The sequence below is a fragment of the Astyanax mexicanus genome, unplaced genomic scaffold (assembly GCF_023375975.1).
Source record: "Astyanax mexicanus isolate ESR-SI-001 unplaced genomic scaffold, AstMex3_surface scaffold_40, whole genome shotgun sequence".
NCBI lineage: Eukaryota > Metazoa > Chordata > Actinopteri > Characiformes > Acestrorhamphidae > Astyanax > Astyanax mexicanus.
In genome coordinates, this window is record NW_026040050.1 from 117,507 (window position 1) to 136,932 (window position 19,426).

At 43.8% G+C, this 19,426-nt stretch overlaps 1 protein-coding gene across 10 annotated transcripts in view; it reads left to right on the forward strand.

Moving 5' to 3' along the window:
• lgals4 (galectin 4) overlaps positions 1 to 19,426 on the forward strand; it is a 72,418-nt gene that overhangs the window by 43,735 nt on the left and 9,257 nt on the right. For 2 of the 10 annotated variants that reach the window (XM_049473591.1, XM_049473596.1), the window contains 12 exons: positions 6,668 to 6,756; positions 6,918 to 7,116; positions 7,210 to 7,323; positions 8,897 to 9,010; positions 9,177 to 9,265; positions 9,427 to 9,625; positions 9,718 to 9,831; positions 9,931 to 10,044; positions 11,977 to 12,065; positions 12,199 to 12,397; positions 12,489 to 12,602; positions 12,711 to 12,824. In XM_049473591.1, coding sequence (XP_049329548.1) covers positions 6,668 to 6,756; positions 6,918 to 7,116; positions 7,210 to 7,323; positions 8,897 to 9,010; positions 9,177 to 9,265; positions 9,427 to 9,625; positions 9,718 to 9,831; positions 9,931 to 10,044; positions 11,977 to 12,065; positions 12,199 to 12,397; positions 12,489 to 12,602; positions 12,711 to 12,824 — 1,548 coding nt within the window. Of the gene's footprint in view, positions 1 to 1,288; positions 1,403 to 1,595; positions 1,685 to 1,842; positions 2,042 to 2,134; positions 2,249 to 3,818; positions 3,933 to 4,098; positions 4,188 to 4,319; positions 4,519 to 4,611; positions 4,726 to 6,360; positions 6,475 to 6,667; positions 6,757 to 6,917; positions 7,117 to 7,209; positions 7,324 to 8,896; positions 9,011 to 9,176; positions 9,266 to 9,426; positions 9,626 to 9,717; positions 9,832 to 9,930; positions 10,045 to 11,976; positions 12,066 to 12,198; positions 12,398 to 12,488; positions 12,603 to 12,710; positions 12,825 to 19,426 lie in introns of all 10 variants that reach the window. The other 8 variants (XM_049473593.1, XM_049473597.1, XM_049473590.1 and 5 more) reach the window with 6 other exon arrangements.

Below are 19,426 nucleotides of genomic sequence, written 5' to 3' on the forward strand. Positions count from 1 at the left end.
TAACCAGACAGGAGACAGGAGAAGGATTGAACATTTATAAGTATCGGGTCAGACAGGTGGGCAGTCAGTAACTCGGAGGAAGGCAGAGAGATGGAATTAGTTTTACTGGATTTATGCAAAACTGAGAATATAAAACATTATCAGAGTGTGATTATTGATCTAATGACTTCGGCAGAACTGAATAAAACAGCCTAACTAAAGGTAGAGAGCCAGAAGGTAACATAGACATGGAGGCTCCCTGAAACACTGGCATCCACCCACTCCACCGTCCAAATACCTGAGTGACCGTGTGCAGTGGGAGAACAACAGCACCAGCATCTCAGTTTACCCATAATTCCCTCTGTCCATGAACCCCTGAATCTGCAGCCTTATCTAAAGAAAAAAACATTAATTACCAAAAGCTAAACTAAACAAGTAAGTTTTCAGTCTAGACTTAAAGATTGAGACTGTGTCTGAGTCCCGAACATATTCGGGGAGATTATTCCAGAGTTGAGGCGCTTTATAAGAGAAAGCTCTTCCTCCTGCAGAGCTCCTCTGAATTTTAGGGACTACTAATAAACCAGCACCCTGTGATCGAAGTAATCGCGGTGGTTCATAACAGGAGATGAGGTCTTGTAAATACTCAGGAGCGAGTCCGTGTAGGGCTTTATACGTTAACAGGAGAATTTTACAGTCTATGCGGAATTTGACTGGAAGCCAGTGCAGTGCTGATAGTACTGGACTAATATGGTCAAATTTTCTCGTTTTAGTAAGGACCCTGGCTGCAGCATTTTGAACTAGCTGAAGTTTATTTAAGTTACGGCATGAACATCCAGACAGTAGCGCATTACAATAATCTAGCCTTGAGGTAATGAAGGCATGGACTAGTTTTTCTGCGTCATGCAGTGATAGGGCATTTCTTAGCTTGGCGATGTTACGTAGGAGTAGAAAAGCTGTTCTAGTAACATTAGATATGTGTTCTGAATGAGATCTGAATCTATAATAACTCCAAGATTTTTAGCTGCTGAACCCGGTGTAACGGAGAAGGTTTTGAGCCTGATATATGAACTTCTGTTTTATCACTATTTAATAAGAGAAAGTTGTGTGACATCCATAATTTTACATCTTTTACACAATCCTTGATTTTCTTTAGTGTACTTGGAAGGTTGTAAGGCTTAAGAATTTCTTCCAGATACTGCAGGGCTGGACCATTGAGAGACGAGACTAAAAACAAGAATTATTTTAGAATCTACACAACATTTTATGGGTTTATTGAGAATCTTATAAGAAATGTTCTTCTTTCTATCAGAAATGGAGCAGTTGTTCCTTTATCAAGAAACAGCAGAAGATTTCAGGAATGCAGATGTCATCCCAGACCACAAAACCTATCCAGATAGACGTGTCACATCCAGTTGCCAACCCTGTGAGTTGATTTTCTACATAAATTAGTGTTAAATGATACATCATTTCATAACGAATGTACATTTCAGAAACAATCGAGTTGCTCCATGAATTAATATCATATGTTATTTTAATATGATAAAACTTATAATTGTATTATTTTTTTTATTAATAATATCACTGATCTCTCACTGTGTACACTGTGTTCTCCACAGGCAATTCCCTATGTGGGAACAATTCCAGAAGGGATAAAACCAGATATGGCTGTGTGCTTCCAGGGGACTGTTCCTGCAGATTCTGATCAGTATGTTCTTCTTTACTGTTCAGATACATGTAGAAAAGACCAGCCGCTAATTAAACAGCTTTAGAACTCAATACTAAATAATCATCTGAACTGTTTAATACACATCAGTCCATCAGCTGATTTATTTCAACCAGTTTAATTGTTTTTTTCTCTTAAAGGTTTGCCATAAACTTCAAGACTGGATCATCAGATGGGGACGACGTCGCTCTCCACTTCAACCCACTCATTGGTCAGAAAGTGACTCTGAACAGCTTCAGGAACGGGAAGTGGGAGAGTGAGGAATCAGCTTCAGCCGAGCCGTTCACCAAGGGAGCTCCCTTCACCATGTTTTTCGCCATCAATACAGAGGGTTACGAGGTGTGTTTATATTAATTATTTATAAATTAATTTAATAAAGACATTAACATAAACAATATAAAAGCTTTAACTTTATAATTTCTGTGTTTTCAGGTCTTTGTGAATGGAGTGAAACACTGCATGTTTAAACACCGCATTCCTGTAGAGAAAGTCTCTACTCTTAATATTGATGGAGATGTTTCCCTGAATATGATTGGTTATATTAATGTAAGTACAACTGTTTCTTTCTTTAAAATGTATTCTGCAATGTAAATACTCCTCTGGTCGACAGCACAAACTAGTAACACTGTAAAACCCAGACAGAAGAAAATTGGGGGAAAAAATAAAAAAATAAAAGATATGGATAATATGACAGCAGGATATGAGTTATGAGAATATGAGTGGTTTTTGGACAGTGCTCAGTTTTTTTTGTAAAAGTCAGATTAATCAGATGTACAGCTGGAGGGACACAACAGGAGGCATCCCAATACATGGGGCAAAATAAGTATTTGATACACTGCTGATTTTGCAAGAATAAAGAGGTCTGTAATGTCTACTATAGGTACACTTTAACTTTGAAAGAAAGAATTTATAAATAAAAAAAAAAATCCAAAAAGTCACACTGTATAATTTTCAAGTAATTATTATGTATCACCAGCAACCAGCAGGAATTCTGTCTCTTACAGACCTGTTAGTGTTTCTTTAAGAAGTCCTCCTATTTTGCACTCATTACCTGAATTAACTGCTCCTGTTTGAACTAGTTACCTGTATAAATACACCTGTCCACACACTCCATCAATCACACTCCAACCGCTCCACTATGGCCAAGACCAAAGCTGTGTAACAGCACCAGGGACAAAACTGTAGACCTGCACAAGGCTGGTATGAGTTAAGGACAAGTAATTAAATATTTACCTGGTCAGTGATCTAATGACAGCCGGGACCACAGTCTCAAAGATTACTGTTAGTAACACACTTTGCCGTCATGGATTAAAATCCTGCAGGGCATTCAAGGTTCCCTTGCTCATGCCAGAACATATCCGGGCCTGTTTGAAGTTCACCAGTAATCATCTGGAAGATCCAGAGGAGGCATGGGAGGAGGTCATGTGGGCAGATGAGACCAAAATATGGCTTTTCGCTATTAACTCCGCTCACTGTGTTTAAATGAAGGAGAAGGATGAGTTACAACCTCAAAGAACACAACCCTAACCGTAAAGCATGGGGTGGAAACATCATGCTGTGGGGTTTTTTTCTGCAAAGGGAAAATAACGACTTCACTGTATTGAAGGGGTCAAGTATTGAAAGATTTTGGCCAACAACCTAATAACCTCAATAAAAATATAGAAGATGGGTCATGGTTGGGTCTTCCAGCATGACAATGACCTGAAACACAAGGAGTGGCTCCATAAGAAACACTGTCAAGGACAGTGGTAATATGTCAGCAAGCTACAACTACAGAGAAGCAGTGTAGGTGAGTTAACTGAAAGCTTGTGTTTAAAAAAAAAAAAAAAGATTTCAGTCTATATTCTGTATATTAAGAGGGAGGTGGTTCCAAAGTTGGGGAGCTTAAGAGAATACTCTTCTTCCTGCATGTTTTTTTTTTCTAATACACGGAACTGATAATAGGCCAGTGTCTAATGAGTGGAGTGTACTTGAAAGGTTGTGTAAGGCCTAAGAAGTTCCTTCAGATACGGCAGGGCCAGACCATTGAGACCTGTCAAAATAATTATTTTATAATCTATGCTGAATTTAATGGATTTTTTCAGAAATGTATTACATATGTTCTTCTTTCTATCAGAAATGGAGCAGTTGTTCCTTTATCAAGAAACAGCAGAAGATTTCAGGAATGCAGATCTCATCACAGAGCACAAAACCCATCCAGATAGACGTGTCGCATCCAGTTGCCAAACCCGTGAGTAATTTTTTCATATTAAGTTTATTGGTACATCATTTGTAATTTGTAATCATGAATGTGCCTTTTAAAAATGGCCAAGTTGCTCCTTAAAAGCTATGTTTATAGTGATAAAACATTTTTTTATTTATAATATCACCTATATATATTACTGTGTTCTCCACAGGCAATTCCCTATGTGGGAACAATTCCAGAAGGGATAAAACCAGATATGGCTGTGTGCTTCCAGGGGACTGTTCCTGCAGATTCTGATCAGTATGTTCTTCTTTCAGCATCATAGACAGATATAGAAAAGAGCATTTATTAGTAAACAGCTGTAGAATAATGAACAGTTAACTCATATCAAAGCTCAGCTGCTGTAATTATACACTTTTCCTTTTTTTTAAGATTTGCCATAAACTTCAAGACTGGATCATCAGATGGGGACGACGTCGCTCTCCACTTCAACCCACTCATTGGTCAGAAAGTGACTCTGAGCAGCTTCAGGAACGGGAAGTGGGAGAGTGAGGAATCAGCTTCAGCCGAGCCGTTCACCAAGGGAGCTCCCTTCACCATGTTTTTCGCCATCAATACAGAGGGTTACGAGGTGTGTTTGTATTAATTATTTATAAATTAATTTAATAAATACGTTAACATAAACAATATAAAATCTTTAACTTTATAATTACTGTTTTTTCAGGTATTCGTGAATGGACTGAAGCACTGCATGTTTAAACACCGCATTCCTGTAGAGAAAGTCTCTACTCTTAATATTGATGGAGATGTTTTCATCAACATGCTTGGTTACATTAATGTAAGTTAAACCGTTTCTTTCTTTTTTTAAATTTTATTCTTAAATTATTATTTTCTTTTTGATACGTTGGTTGTTCAGTTTAATCCAACAAAATTTTATTCAGCAAAGCAACAGGGGGGCGGGCAAGAGTGCATCAGAGCTGAGGGCCGGAGGGCAGCAGGGGAGCGGGCAGCAGGGCAGTGGGCAGCAGGGTAGGGGAGAGCCAGACTGTGCAGCATCAGGACACAGCAGGAGGAACAGGGCATCTGAATACACTTGGGAAAGAGAGAGAGGGAACAAAAATGAAGAAAAGAAAAAAGAGGTTAGGAGGATTGTGGTGGGAATGCCTGACTCCAGAGATTTCCCTCAGTCTAACCGGACAGGAGACAGGAGAAGGATTGAACATTTATAAGTATCGGGTCAGACAGGTGGGCAGTCAGTAACTCGGAGGAAGGCAGAGAGATGGAATTAGTTTTGACTGGATTTATGTAAAACGGAGAATATAAAACATTATCAGAGTGTGATTATCTAATGACTTCGGCAGAACTGAATAAAACAGCCTAACTAAAGGTAGAAAGCCAGAAGGTAACATAGACATGGAGGCTCCCTGAAACACTGGCATCCACCCACTCCACCCTCCACAAACCTGAGTGACCGTGTGCAGTGGGAGAACAACAGCACCAGCATCTCAGTTTACCCATAATTCCCTCTGTCCATGAACCCCTGAATCTGCAGCCTTATCTAAAGAAAAAAACATTAATTACCAAAAGCTAAACTAAACAAGTAAGTTTTCAGTCTAGACTTAAAGATTGAGACTGTGTCTGAGTCCCGAACATATTCGGGGAGATTATTCCAGAGTTGAGGTGCTTTATAAGAGAAAGCTCTTCCTCCTGCAGAGCTCCTCTGAATTTTAGGAACTACTAATAAACCAGCACCCTGTGATCGAAGTAATCGCGGTGGTTCATAATAGGAGATGAGGTCTCGCAACTACTCAGGAGCGAGTCCGTGTAGGGCTTTATACGTTAACAGGAGAATTTTACAGTCTATGTGGAATTTGACTGGAAGCCAGTGCAGTGCTGATAGTACTGGACTAATATGGTCAAATTTTCTAGTTTTAGTAAGGACCCTGGCTGCAGCATTTTGAACTAGCTGAAGTTTATTTAAGTTACTGCAGGAACATCCAGACAGTAGCGCATTACAATAATCTAGCCTTGAGGTAATGAAGGCATGGACTAGTTTTTCTGCGTCATGCAGTGATAGGGCATTTCTTAGCTTGGCGATGTTACGTAGGAGTAGAAAAGCTGTTCTAGTAACATTAGATATGTGTTCTGAATGAGATCTGAATCTATAATAACTCCAAGATTTTTAGCTGCTGAACCCGGTGTAACGGAGAAGGTTTTGAGCCTGATATATGAACTTCTGTTTTATCACTATTTAATAAGAGAAAGTTGTGTGACATCCATAATTTTACATCTTTTACACAATCCTCGATTTTCTTTAGTGTACTTGGAAGGTTGTAAGGCTTAAGAATTTCTTCCAGATACTGCAGGGCTGGACCATTGAGAGACGAGACTAAAAACAAGAATTATTTTAGAATCTACACAACATTTTATGGGTTTATTGAGAATCTTATAAGAAATGTTCTTTTTCTATCAGAAATGGAGCAGTTGTTCCTTCTTTAAGGAACAGCAGAAGATTTCAGGAAGGCAGATCTCATCACAGACCTCAACACCCATCCAGATAGACGTGTCACATCCAGTTGCCAACCCTGTGAGTTGATTTTCTACATAAATTAGTGTTTAATGATACATCATTTCATAACGAACGTACATTTCAGAAACAATCAAGTTGCTCCATGAATTAATATCATATGTTATTTTAATATGATACAACTTATAATTGTATTAATTTTTTTATTAATAATATCACTGATCTCTCACTGTGTACACTGTGCTCTCCACAGGCAATTCCCTATGTGGGAACAATTCCAGAAGGGATAAAACCAGATATGGCTGTGTGCTTCCAGGGGACTGTTCCTGCAGATTCTGATCAGTATGTTCTCCTTTACTGTTCAGATACATGTAGAAAAGACCAGTTATTAATTAAACAGCTTTAGAACTCAATACTAAATAATCATCAGAACTGTTTAATACACATCAGTCCATCAGCTGATTTATTTCAACCAGTTTAATTCTGTTTTTTTTCTCTTAAAGGTTTGCCATAAACTTCAAGACTGGATCATCAGATGGGGACGACGTCGCTCTCCACTTCAACCCACGCATTGGTCAGAAAGTGACTCTGAACAGCTTCAGGAATGGGAAGTGGGAGAGTGAGGAATCAGCTTCAGCCGAGCCGTTCACCAAGGGAGCTCCCTTCACCATGTTTTTCGCCATCAATACAGAGGGTTACGAGGTGTGTTTATATTAATTATTAATGAATGTATTAAATAAATACATTAACATAAACTATATAAAATCTTTAACTTTATAATTTCTGTGTTTTCAGGTCTTTGTGAATGGAGTGAAACACTGCATGTTTAAACACCGCATTCCTGTAGAGAAAGTCTCTACTCTTAACATTGGTGGAGATGTTTCCATGAACATGATTGGTTATATTAATGTAAGTACAACTGTTTCTTTCTTTAAAATGTATTCTGCAATGTAAATACTCCTCTGGTCGACAGCACAAACTAGTAACACTGTAAAACCCAGACAGAAGAAAATTGGGGGAAAAATAAAAAAATAAAAGATATGGATAATATGACAGCAGGATATGAGTTATGAGAATATGAGTGGTTTTTTGGACAGTGCTCAGTTTTTTTTGTAAAAGTCAGATTAATCAGATGTACAGCTGGAGGGACACAACAGGAGGCATCCCAATACATGGGGCAAAATAAGTATTTGATACACTGCTGATTTTGCAAGAATAAAGAGGTCTGTAATGTCTACTATAGGTACACTTTAACTTTGAAAGAAAGAATTTATAAATAAAAAAAAAAATCCAAAAAGTCACACTGTATAATTTTCAAGTAATTATTATGTATCACCAGCAACCAGCAGGAATTCTGTCTCTTACAGACCTGTTAGTGTTTCTTTAAGAAGTCCTCCTATTTTGCACTCATTACCTGAATTAACTGCTCCTGTTTGAACTAGTTACCTGTATAAATACACCTGTCCACACACTCCATCAATCACACTCCAACCGCTCCACTATGGCCAAGACCAAAGCTGTGTAACAGCACCAGGGACAAAACTGTAGACCTGCACAAGGCTGGTATGAGTTAAGGACAAGTAATTAAATATTTACCTGGTCAGTGATCTAATGACAGCCGGGACCACAGTCTCAAAGATTACTGTTAGTAACACACTTTGCCGTCATGGATTAAAATCCTGCAGGGCATTCAAGGTTCCCTTGCTCATGCCAGAACATATCCGGGCCTGTTTGAAGTTCACCAGTAATCATCTGGAAGATCCAGAGGAGGCATGGGAGGAGGTCATGTGGGCAGATGAGACCAAAATATGGCTTTTCGCTATTAACTCCGCTCACTGTGTTTAAATGAAGGAGAAGGATGAGTTACAACCTCAAAGAACACAACCCTAACCGTAAAGCATGGGGGTGGAAACATCATGCTGTGGGGTTTTTTTCTGCAAAGGGAAAATAACGACTTCACTGTATTGAAGGGGTCAAGTATTGAAAGATTTTGGCCAACAACCTAATAACCTCAATAAAAATATAGAAGATGGGTCATGGTTGGGTCTTCCAGCATGACAATGACCTGAAACACAAGGAGTGGCTCCATAAGAAACACTGTCAAGGACAGTGGTAATATGTCAGCAAGCTACAACTACAGAGAAGCAGTGTAGGTGAGTTAACTGAAAGCTTGTGTTTAAAAAAAAAAAAAAAGATTTCAGTCTATATTCTGTATATTAAGAGGGAGGTGGTTCCAAAGTTGGGGAGCTTTTTCAGAGAATGCTCTTCTTCCTGCATGTTTTTTTTTCTAATACACGGAACTGATAATAGGCCAGTGTCTAATGAGTGGAGTGTACTTGATAGGTTGTGTAAGGCCTAAGAAGTTCCTTCAGATACGGCAGGGCCAGACCATTGAGACCTGTCAAAATAATTATTTTATAATCTATGCTGAATTTAATGGATTTTTTCAGAAATGTATTACATATGTTCTTTTTTCTATCAGAAATGGAGTAGTTGTTCCTTTATCAAGAAACAGCAGAAGATTTCAGGAATGCAGATCTCATCACAGAGCACAAAACCCATCCAGATAGACGTGTCGCATCCAGTTGCCAACCCCGTGAGTAATTTTTTCATATTAAGTTTATTGGTACATCATTTGTAATTTGTAATCATGAATGTGCCTTTTAAAAATGGCCAAGTTGCTCCTTAAAAGCTATGTTTATAGTGATAAAACATTTTTTTATTTATAATATCACCTATATATATTACTGTGTTCTCCACAGGCAATTCCCTATGTGGGAACAATTCCAGAAGGGATAAAACCAGATATGGCTGTGTGCTTCCAGGGGACTGTTCCTGCAGATTCTGATCAGTATGTTCTTCTTTACTGTTCAGATACATGTAGAAAAGACCAGCCGCTAATTAAACAGCTTTAGAACTCAATACTAAATAATCATCTGAACTGTTTAATACACATCAGTCCATCAGCTGATTTATTTCAACCAGTTTAATTCTGTTTTTTTTCTCTTAAAGGTTTGCCATAAACTTCAAGACTGGATCATCAGATGGGGACGACGTCGCTCTCCACTTCAAGCCACTCATTGGTCAGAAAGTGACTCTGAACAGCTTCAGGAATGGGAAGTGGGAGAGTGAGGAATCAGCTTCAGCCGAGCCGTTCACCAGTGGAGCTCCCTTCACCATGTTTTTCGCCATCAACACAGAGGGTTACGAGGTGTGTTTATATTAATTATTTATAAATTAATTTAATAAAGACATTAACATAAAATTATACAACATTTTTCTTTATTATTACTGTGTTTTCAGGTCTTTGTGAATGGAGTGAAACACTGCATGTTTAAGCACCGCATTCCTGTAGAGAAAGTCTCTACTCTTAACATTCGTGGAGATGTTTCCCTGAATATGATTGGTTATATTAATGTAAGTTAAACAGTTTCTCTCTTTAATATTTATTCTAAAATGTAATTTTCCTGTGTTGGTTTATTCAGAATGATATTTAAAATTTTCTTTTTCTATCAGAAATGGAGCAGTTGTTCCTTCTTTAAGGAACAGCAGAAGATTTCAGGAAGGCAGATCTCATCACAGACCTCAAAACCCATCCAGATAGACGTGTCACATCCAGTGGTTAACCCTGTGAGTTAACTTTCTTCATACATCGAAGTTTAATGGTACATAGGCGTGTAGCATGGCAATCGTACACCCCATCAACAGTCTATTTTTACGCCTTGTGCTCGCATCTTTAAAATAGCGTTGGACTTTTGGAATATATTAACGCTGATGGGCGTGGTGGTCTGGAAATGAGGTGTGCTCATGTAAATTTCTGGCGTGTTTCTATCTTATCGGTGGAAAATAGACTTGAGCGACTGATCCAGTTAAACCCCGACCAAAATCAACAGTCAGCAGCGCAGCCAGAACTGAATCACGATTGCCACAAGCACTGCGCTCCCCATTCACTATACCACACACCATCACTTTTTTACCACAGAAAAACCTCACCCAGAGCCTTTAGTAATCAACTATAAAAATAAACTTAAAAATCTGCACAGTAACTATAAATTATTATTAGTTATATTTATTTCTGTCAGTTATAAGGATTTATATTTATGTTCAGTACACAGACTTAATAACTGTAACTTAATATAGCAGACACAGGCATTCTGCTGTTTGAGAATTTTAACAGATGCTTATTCTCACTCTGCTGGAAATGCTGAAGGTTTAGAAATAAAAAATAAAGAGAGAAAAGCTCTTCAACTGAATATTAATTTATTTTATTTCCCTTCCCTATTATTTAACTGAAATTCACTTTTATTTATTTATTTTTTATATCTGAAAAATAAAGCACGTTGTCACCCTGGCGCTTGGTGCTGGACCTTATTTATTAAAACGATTTATTATTATTATTTTGTTTAAGAAAACATAGGTAATCCTGCACATAGCGGATTTTGGCAGCACGCGCAGGATTACCGATGTTTTCTTAATAAAAAAAAACTTTTAATAAAAAAGGTCTGATCAAGTGTAGTTCACACAGCAGAGCCATGGTATAAACTCATTATAGCCAAATATTTACTGTTATTTAATCAAAATAAATAAAGCAAAATGTGCTGCGCCTCTTTCTCTCTCTCTTTCTCTCACACTCTCTCTCTCTCGCTCTCTCTCATTCTCTCTCTCTTTTTCTCTCACTCTCACACTCTCTTTCTCTCTCTTTCTCTCACTCTCTCTCTCTCTCGCTCTTTCTCTCTTTTTCTCTCACACTCACACTCTCTCTCTCTCTCTCTTTTTCTCTCTCTCTTTCTATCTCTTTCTCTCTTTCTCTCTCTCTCTTTCGCAGTGCGGAGCTGAATTCACAGCGAGGCTACAAATAATACAAACCTCAGTTTAGTTAAATAAATGAAGATGAGTGAGGACCTGTAAAGTTAATCGAATATTGTCAAATATAAAGTATAGGTTGAGGTTTTGATGAGCTGTTTCAATGATTTGAAACTGAAACTTTTATTATTCTGCGCATTATCAGAAACCCTTTGATTGTTTTAAAATCGTTTTTTTTATGAGTTTATAATTTATATTCTTTATTTTTTTATTAATTTTATATTTTTTTATTTATTTTTTTAATCAAATTAGTATATTATGTTTTCTTCTCCATGATCTCCATGATCCCCATATTCTTAGTTGATATTAATATTAATTTTATAATTTTTTATCATTCTTATCATTTTACTTTCACTACTATTTTTTTCTTCATAAGATAGAAATTCTTTACTTTTTATGTGTAAGTTGTTTCTGATCTTTTAAAAAAAATGTCCCGTTTTTTCTTTTTTACCTAAAAAAAAACTGCGCAAAGTGTATTTTCCACGCTCCCAGGATACCAAAGACACAGGACACGCCCCTAAATCCAGTGGAGCAAAGCGCAATTTCCTAGTGCGCTATAGATCACTAAAATAGGGCCCATTATTTAATTATGAATTGACCTTTCAGGTTTTGATCATATGTTATTTTAATATGATGATTTAACTTTTTTTCATTAATGATATCACTGATCTCTCACTGTGTACACTGTGTTCTCCACAGGCAATTCCCTATGTGGGAACAATTCCAGAAGGGATAAAACCAGATATGGCTGTGTGCTTCCAGGGGACTGTTCCTGCAGATTCTGACCAGTATGTTCTTCTTTCAGCATCATAGACAGATATAGAAAAGAGCATTTATTAGTAAACAGCTGTAGAATAATGAACAGTTAACTCATATCAAAGCTCAGCTGCTGTAATTTAACAATTTTCATTTTATTCAAAGGTTTGCCATAAACTTCAAGACTGGATCATCAGATGGGGACGACGTCGCTCTCCACTTCAACCCACTCATTGGTCAGAAAGTGACTCTGAGCAGCTTCAGGAACGGGAAGTGGGAGAGTGAGGAATCAGCTTCAGCCGAGCCGTTCACCAAGGGAGCTCCCTTCACCATGTTTTTCGCCATCAACACAGAGGGTTACGAGGTGTGTTAATATTAATTAGTAATACATTTATTAAATAAAGACATTAACATAAAATTATACAATCTTTAACTTTATAATTCTGTGTTTTCAGGTCTTTGTGAATGGAGTGAAACACTGCATGTTTAAGCACCGCATTCCTGTAGAGAAAGTCTCTACTCTTAACATTGGTGGAGATGTTTCCCTGAATATGATTGGGTATATTAATGTACGTTAAACAGTTTGTCTCTTTAATTTTTATTTTTTATTATAAAAAATGATTTTGGATGTGTTGGTTTATTCAGAATGTTATTTGAAATGTTTTTTTTTCTATCAGAAATGGAGCAGTTGTTCCTTCTTTAAGGAACAGCAGAAGATTTCAGGAAGGCAGATCTCATCCCAGACCTCAACACCCATCCAGATAGACGTGTCACATCCAGTGGTTAACCCTGTGAGTTAACTTTCTTCATACATCAAAGTTTAAAAATGCATGATGTTTCTCAGTATCTCACAAGAGTACATCCCTCACATTTTCGTAAATATTTAATTATATATTTTTATGGGACAACACTGAAGAAATGACACTTTGTTATACAACCTGTAGACTGTGTAACTATTCATTGTATCAGTGTAAATTTTCTGTGCCCTTAAAATAACTCAACACACAGCCACTAATGTCTAAACCACTGAAAACAAAAGTGTGAAAATGGCCACTATTATTATTTTTCAGCACTGCATTAACTCTCTCAGGCATTTGCGCTCCTCCACCTTCTGTTTGAGGATGCCTCAGAGGTGCTCAGTTGGATTTATGTGTAGAGTCATGCTTGACCAGTCCAGCATTTGTACCTTTAGTTTCCTCTGTGTAAGGGCTGGTGGCCGACGGGGGCGTCCTCCGGGGCATCGGAGGGTGCGCCAGGCCAGCGCCGAGGGTTGATTGGCTAATTACCAACACCTGCTTTGAGCTCTTTAAAAGCAACGCCAACCAACCACTCGGCGCTGGATCTTTGAAGCTCGTGAGAGCGAATCTATGCCCGTTTTTCGAGTGAGCCTCGGCTCTTTTCTCTTTCTTTTCCCGCTGTCCCTTTGGAGAGAGCATTGATCAGCATCGCTGGCGTGCCTCTCCCGCAGAAGTATCTTCCTCTGTCCCTTTCCTCTCTCGAGTCTGCTGGAGATAGAGCTGTGTGCTCTCTCCTGTGTGTGTGTGTGTGTGTGTGTGTGTAGCAGCCGCGAAGCACGCGGTTTTGCTCACCTACACTCTCTCCCGCTGTTCCTCCCCTCTGTGGTGGAACAGCCTTTAATCCATAAGCACCTCAGTTCAGTTTGTTTTCTTTGGAAGCCATTTTGTTTAGTTAATCCTTCACCTCATCTCATAAGAGGTAGCCGTAGCTTCCACGGCGAGCCTTGTTTACAATTCTCCCCTTCTCTTTCACTCACGCTAGGCGTGAGGTTTTGTTTTCCACCCGTTTTTACTCTCCGCCCGTTTTCGTGGCTCCGCCCCTTTCGGTGGAGGCTCTTTAAAAGGCGATTTAAAGCGGCCGCATCTCAATCCGCTCGCTGGTGCAGCGGTTAGAGCACTGGGCTGCGACCGCGACAGCCTGAGTTCGATCCCCGCGTGGAGCGGGGTTTAATAATAATAATAATTGTGTGTATATATATATATATATATATAAAATATTATTATATAATATTAATATATATATATTTACGATTATATATTAATTCTTATTATTATTATAATTGTTATTATTATTATTATTATTATTATTATTATTATTTTCCCCTTTTTCTTGGGTTTACCTGCTTTGAGATCTGCTGCTCTGCACTTGGTTCCTACAACCTTCTGGGCTGGAGAGCTACTGCTCCCCAACCCATTACAGAAAGATCCAGCCCAACATGGATCCAGCAGAGCAGTCGGATCTCGAGCAGGTAAAGCTCGCCCTTGGCAACCAGGGGGTTGTCATAGGGCGACATGAGCAGGTCTTGCAGCAGATCTCTGCTCAGCTGCAGGACCTGACGGCCGTCCTGACCCAGGATCTGCCCCTGTCTATACAGCCAGCCCCCCTTGGGCCCAAGCCCTCCCAGATAACAAACCCGGCTGCTGCCACACCCTCTGTGGGGCCTCGAGTTGAGCCCCCACTACCGGCCCCAATGCGGTATGAGGGTGAGCCAGGAGACTGCAGGGGGTTTCTTCTGCAGTGCTCTCTGGCATTCGAGCTGCAGCCGTCCCGCTTTCAGTCGGAGCGCGCCAAAGTGGCGTACATCGTCTCCCTCCTCTCTGGAAGGGCGTTGGCGTGGGCCACCCCTGTGTGGGAACACCAACCAGACGTCTGTGCTACTGCGGAACTGTTCGCAGCAGCCCTAGCACGGACGTTTGACCTTCCACTCAGAGGAGAGGAGGCGGGGACCCGTCTCCTGAACCTACGACAGGGTAGGAGGCCGGTGTCTGAGTACGCCATAGAATTTCGCACGCTCTCAGCTGAAAGCGGGTGGAACTCCAGCGCTCTGGTGAGTGCGTTCCACCATGGGCTCAATGAGGAACTCAAGGACGAGCTCGCATACCGTGATGCTCCTGTGTCACTTGACAACCTCATTGAGCTCATCCAGAGGCTGGATATCCGTCTTAGGGAGAGGCGTAAGGTGCAGGGTACAGGAGCCCCCCCTCTGGGGCCTCGTGGTCAGCACTCAGGTGGTGGTGCACCTGCAACTACCAAAAACCCGCCAGACCACGGGGTCTTGCCCCTGCAGTTGGGACACACCCGCCTGCCTAGGCGGGAGCGCGAAGCCCGCATGCGGGAAGGCAGATGTCTTTACTGCGGGGTTTCAGGGCACCAGCGCGCTACCTGTCCTGAGTTGGGGTCAAAACACCAATGTCCGCTAGGGAGAGAGGGACCCCTAGCGGACCGGCCAGGGCCCCCTCGAATGCTGGGGGTGTTCCTCAATACCACACTGGTTTGTGGGACTTCTGAGGTACGCCTCCCAGCATTCCTGGACTCGGGAGCGGCAGGCAACTTCCTGGACGCGGCCATGGCCAGGAGGCTTGCTTTGCCTCTGGTTCCCCTAAAAGAGCCCATGCCCATTGCGGCGATCGACGGGCGATCTCTGGAGCCAGGGGTGGTGTCCCATCAAACACGCCCCCTCACGCTGCGAGTCGGGTCCCACTCAGAAAAGATCACGCTATATATCATCAGCGCTCCCGACTTGCAGCTGATTCTGGGGTTCCCTTGGCTCCAGAGGCATAACCCCCACGTTGACTGGCTGTCCCGCTCGGTGTTGACATGGGGGCCAGCTTGTCGGTCTTCCTGCCTCCGGCCTCCCAAAACTCCCAAAGGCACGGAGCCTGATCTGAGTTGTCCGGACCTCTCCCAGGTACCCACTGACTACCATGACATTTGGGAGGTCTTCAGTAAGCGGCAAGCTCAGATACTGCCCCCCCACCGTCCCTGCGACATGGCCATCGACCTTCTCCCTGGGACTAGTCCTCCCAGGGGGAGGTTGTTTTCGCTATCTGGTCCTGAGCGCCGGTCGATGGAGGAATACATCCAGGAGGCCCTCGCTCTAGGATTTATCCGACCCTCTTCCTCCCCGGCCGGCGCTAGTTTCTTTTTTGTGGGGAAGAAGGACGGCGGGTTGAGGCCCTGTATTGACTACAGAGGCCTCAATAAGATAACGGTGAAGAACCGTTACCCCCTACCCCTCATGTCATCCGCCTTTGAGGCACTGCAGCAGGCCACCATTTTCACCAAACTGGACCTGCGCAGTGCCTATAACCTGGTCAGGATTAAGGCGGGTGACGAATGGAAGACGGCGTTCATCACCCCATCTGGGCACTATGAGTGCCTGGTTATGCCGTTCGGGTTGATGAACGCCCCCGCCGTCTTCCAGGGGTACATTAATGAGGTCCTCCGGGAGGCGTTGGACCGGTACGTGTTCGTTTACTTAGACGACATTCTCATATACAGTCGCTCTGTAGACGAACACGTTACCCATGTCCGGCGGGTTCTCCAGCTACTCCTGGAGAACCACCTCTACATCAAATTGGAGAAGTCCGAGTTCCATGCGCAGACTGTCTCATTTCTGGGCTTCGTTGTATCACATAACACTCTGCGCATGGACCCCACCAAGGTCAAGGCAGTCGAGAACTGGCCTCAACCCACTTCGGTGCGCCTGGTCCAGCGCTTCCTGGGCTTCGCTAACTTCTTCCGGCGCTTTGTGAAGAATTTTAGCTCTGTGGCAGCTCCATTAACCGCCCTGACGAGGAAGACCGCGGGGCGGTTCAGCTGGTCCACAGAGGCCCAGGAAGCATTCAATGCCATCAAACGGCTGTTGACCAGGGCCCCAGTTCTCCGACTGCCAGACCCCGGACTTCCATTTGTTGTAGAGGTGGATGCCTCCGAAGTAGGCGTGGGTGCGGTCTTGTCCCAGCGGGCGGGGCTGGGCGGCCGACTGCACCCATGTGCCTACTACTCCCACCGTCTAACTCCTGCGGAGCAGAGGTATGACGTGGGAGATAGAGAGCTCCTGGCCGTGAAGCTTGCTCTGGAAGAGTGGAGGCACTGGCTTGAGGGGGCGGAACACCCCTTTCTGGTCTGGACGGACCATAAAAACCTGGCGTACATCCAGCAGGCCAAGCGCCTGAACCCACGCCAGGCCAGATGGGGGCTGTTTTTCACCCGGTTTGACTTCACTTTGTCATACCGTCCTGGGTCAAAGAATGTCAAACCGGATGCCCTCTCTCGCCAGTGGGAACCCCTCCCTCTTCCAGGGGAGCCCTCCACCATCGTGCCACCGGCCAGGATCCTGGCACCCCTTTCGGTGGGGGCTCTTGGACGCCATCAGGCGGGCCCAAGAGACCGATCCGGGCCCTGGAAATGGCCCTCAGGGCCGTGACTATGTACCTGTCCCCCTCAGGAAACGGGTACTTGATTGGGGACATGCCTCACCCCAGGTTGCGCATCCGGGGGTGATGCGCACGCTGGAGTTCTTGCGGCGCCAGTTTTGGTGGCCTCAGATGGAGAGGGAGGTACGCTCCCACGTGGCTGCCTGTGCAGTATGTGCTCGAGGAAAGGACCCCAGAACCAGGCCCTCAGGTCTGCTGCACCCTCTGGCCGTTCCCTCGCGCCCCTGGTCACACCTGTCCCTGGACTTTATCACGGGGTTGCCCCCATCTCGGGGTAACACCGTGATATTGGTCATAGTGGACAGGTTTTCCAAGGCCGGGCGGTTTGTGGCGATGCCCAAACTACCATCTGCACAGGGAACGGCCGAAGTGGTCCTCGACCAGGTTGTCCGCATCCACGGAATTCCTGCGGACATAGTTTCTGACCGTGGGGCGCACTTCACTAGCCGGTTCTGGGGGGCCTTCTGTCGCCTGTTGGGGACGGAGGTTAGCCTTTCCTCGGGGTTCCACCCACAGTCAAATGGCCAGACAGAGAGGGTCAACCAAGACCTGGAACGGACCCTCCGCTGTCTGGCTTCCTCCTCTCCATCAACCTGGGCAGACCAATTAAAGTGGGCGGAGTATGCCCACAATACACTCTGGCACTCGTCTCTTGGGATGTCGCCCTTCGAGTGCCAGTTTGGGTATGCTCCGCCTGCTTTCCCTGGGCAGGAGACTACCACGGGAGTATCCTCGGCTGACCAGACGGTCAGACGCTGTCGCCGCGCTTGGGCAAGAGCCCGGGCTGCTCTCTTGTCTGCCAGGGCGACCCAAAAACGCCATGCGGACAGGAGGCGGCGGCCTGCCCCCTCGTTTCGGGTCGGCCAGCGAGTCTGGCTCTCAGCCAAGGACCTCCCATTGTGTGGCACTCCACGCAAGCTGGCCCCACGGTACGTGGGGCCGTTTAAAATCATTCGCCGGATCAATCCGGTGTCATACCGGCTCGCCCTGCCACCTGCCCTTAGAAGGGTCCACCCAACCTTTCACGTGTCCCGCCTTAAGCCCTACCTCTGTTCTTTGGGTCCGGCTGCTCCCTCGGGTCCCCGTACCATTGGTGGTGCCCCTGCCTACACCGTCCGCCGGCTCCTGGACTCCCGTAGGGTACGCGGGGGCCTCCAGTATCTGGTGGACTGGGAGGGGTACGGGCCGGAGGAGCGGTCCTGGGTACCGGCTCGCCACATCTTGGACCCGGAACTGGTCAGGGCTTTTCGGCGGGACCGTGCGGCAGGTTTAGGGCCGTCGGGTGCCGCCCCTCGAGGGGGGGGTCCTGTAAGGGCTGGTGGCCGACGGGGGCATCCTCCGGGGCATCGGAGGGTGCGCCAGGCCAGCGCCGAGGGTTGATTGGCTAATTACCAACACCTGCTTTGAGCTCTTTAAAAGCAACGCCAACCAACCACTCGGCGCTGGATCTTTGAAGCTCGTGAGAGCGAATCTATGCCCGTTTTTCGAGTGAGCCTCGGCTCTTTTCTCTTTCTTTTCCCGCTGTCCCTTTGGAGAGAGCATTGATCAGCATCGCTGGCGTGCCTCTCCCGCAGAAGTATCTTCCTCTGTCCCTTTCCTCTCTCGAGTCTGCTGGAGATAGAGCTGTGTGCTCTCTCCTGTGTGTGTGTGTGTGTGTGTGTGTGTGTAGCAGCCGCGAAGCACGCGGTTTTGCTCACCTACACTCTCTCCCGCTGTTCCTCCCCTCTGTGGTGGAACAGCCTTTAATCCATAAGCACCTCAGTTCAGTTTGTTTTCTTTGGAAGCCATTTTGTTTAGTTAATCCTTCACCTCATCTCATAAGAGGTAGCCGTAGCTTCCACGGCGAGCCTTGTTTACAATTCTCCCCTTCTCTTTCACTCACGCTAGGCGTGAGGTTTTGTTTTCCACCCGTTTTTACTCTCCGCCCGTTTTCGTGGCTCCGCCCCTTTCGGCGGAGGCTCTTTAAAAGGCGATTTAAAGCGGCCGCATCTCAATCCGCTCGCTGGTGCAGCGGTTAGAGCACTGGGCTGCGACCGCGACAGCCTGAGTTCGATCCCCGCGTGGAGCGGGGTTTAATAATAATAATTGTGTGTATATATTTATATATATAAAATATTATTATATAATATTAATATATATATATTTACGATTATATA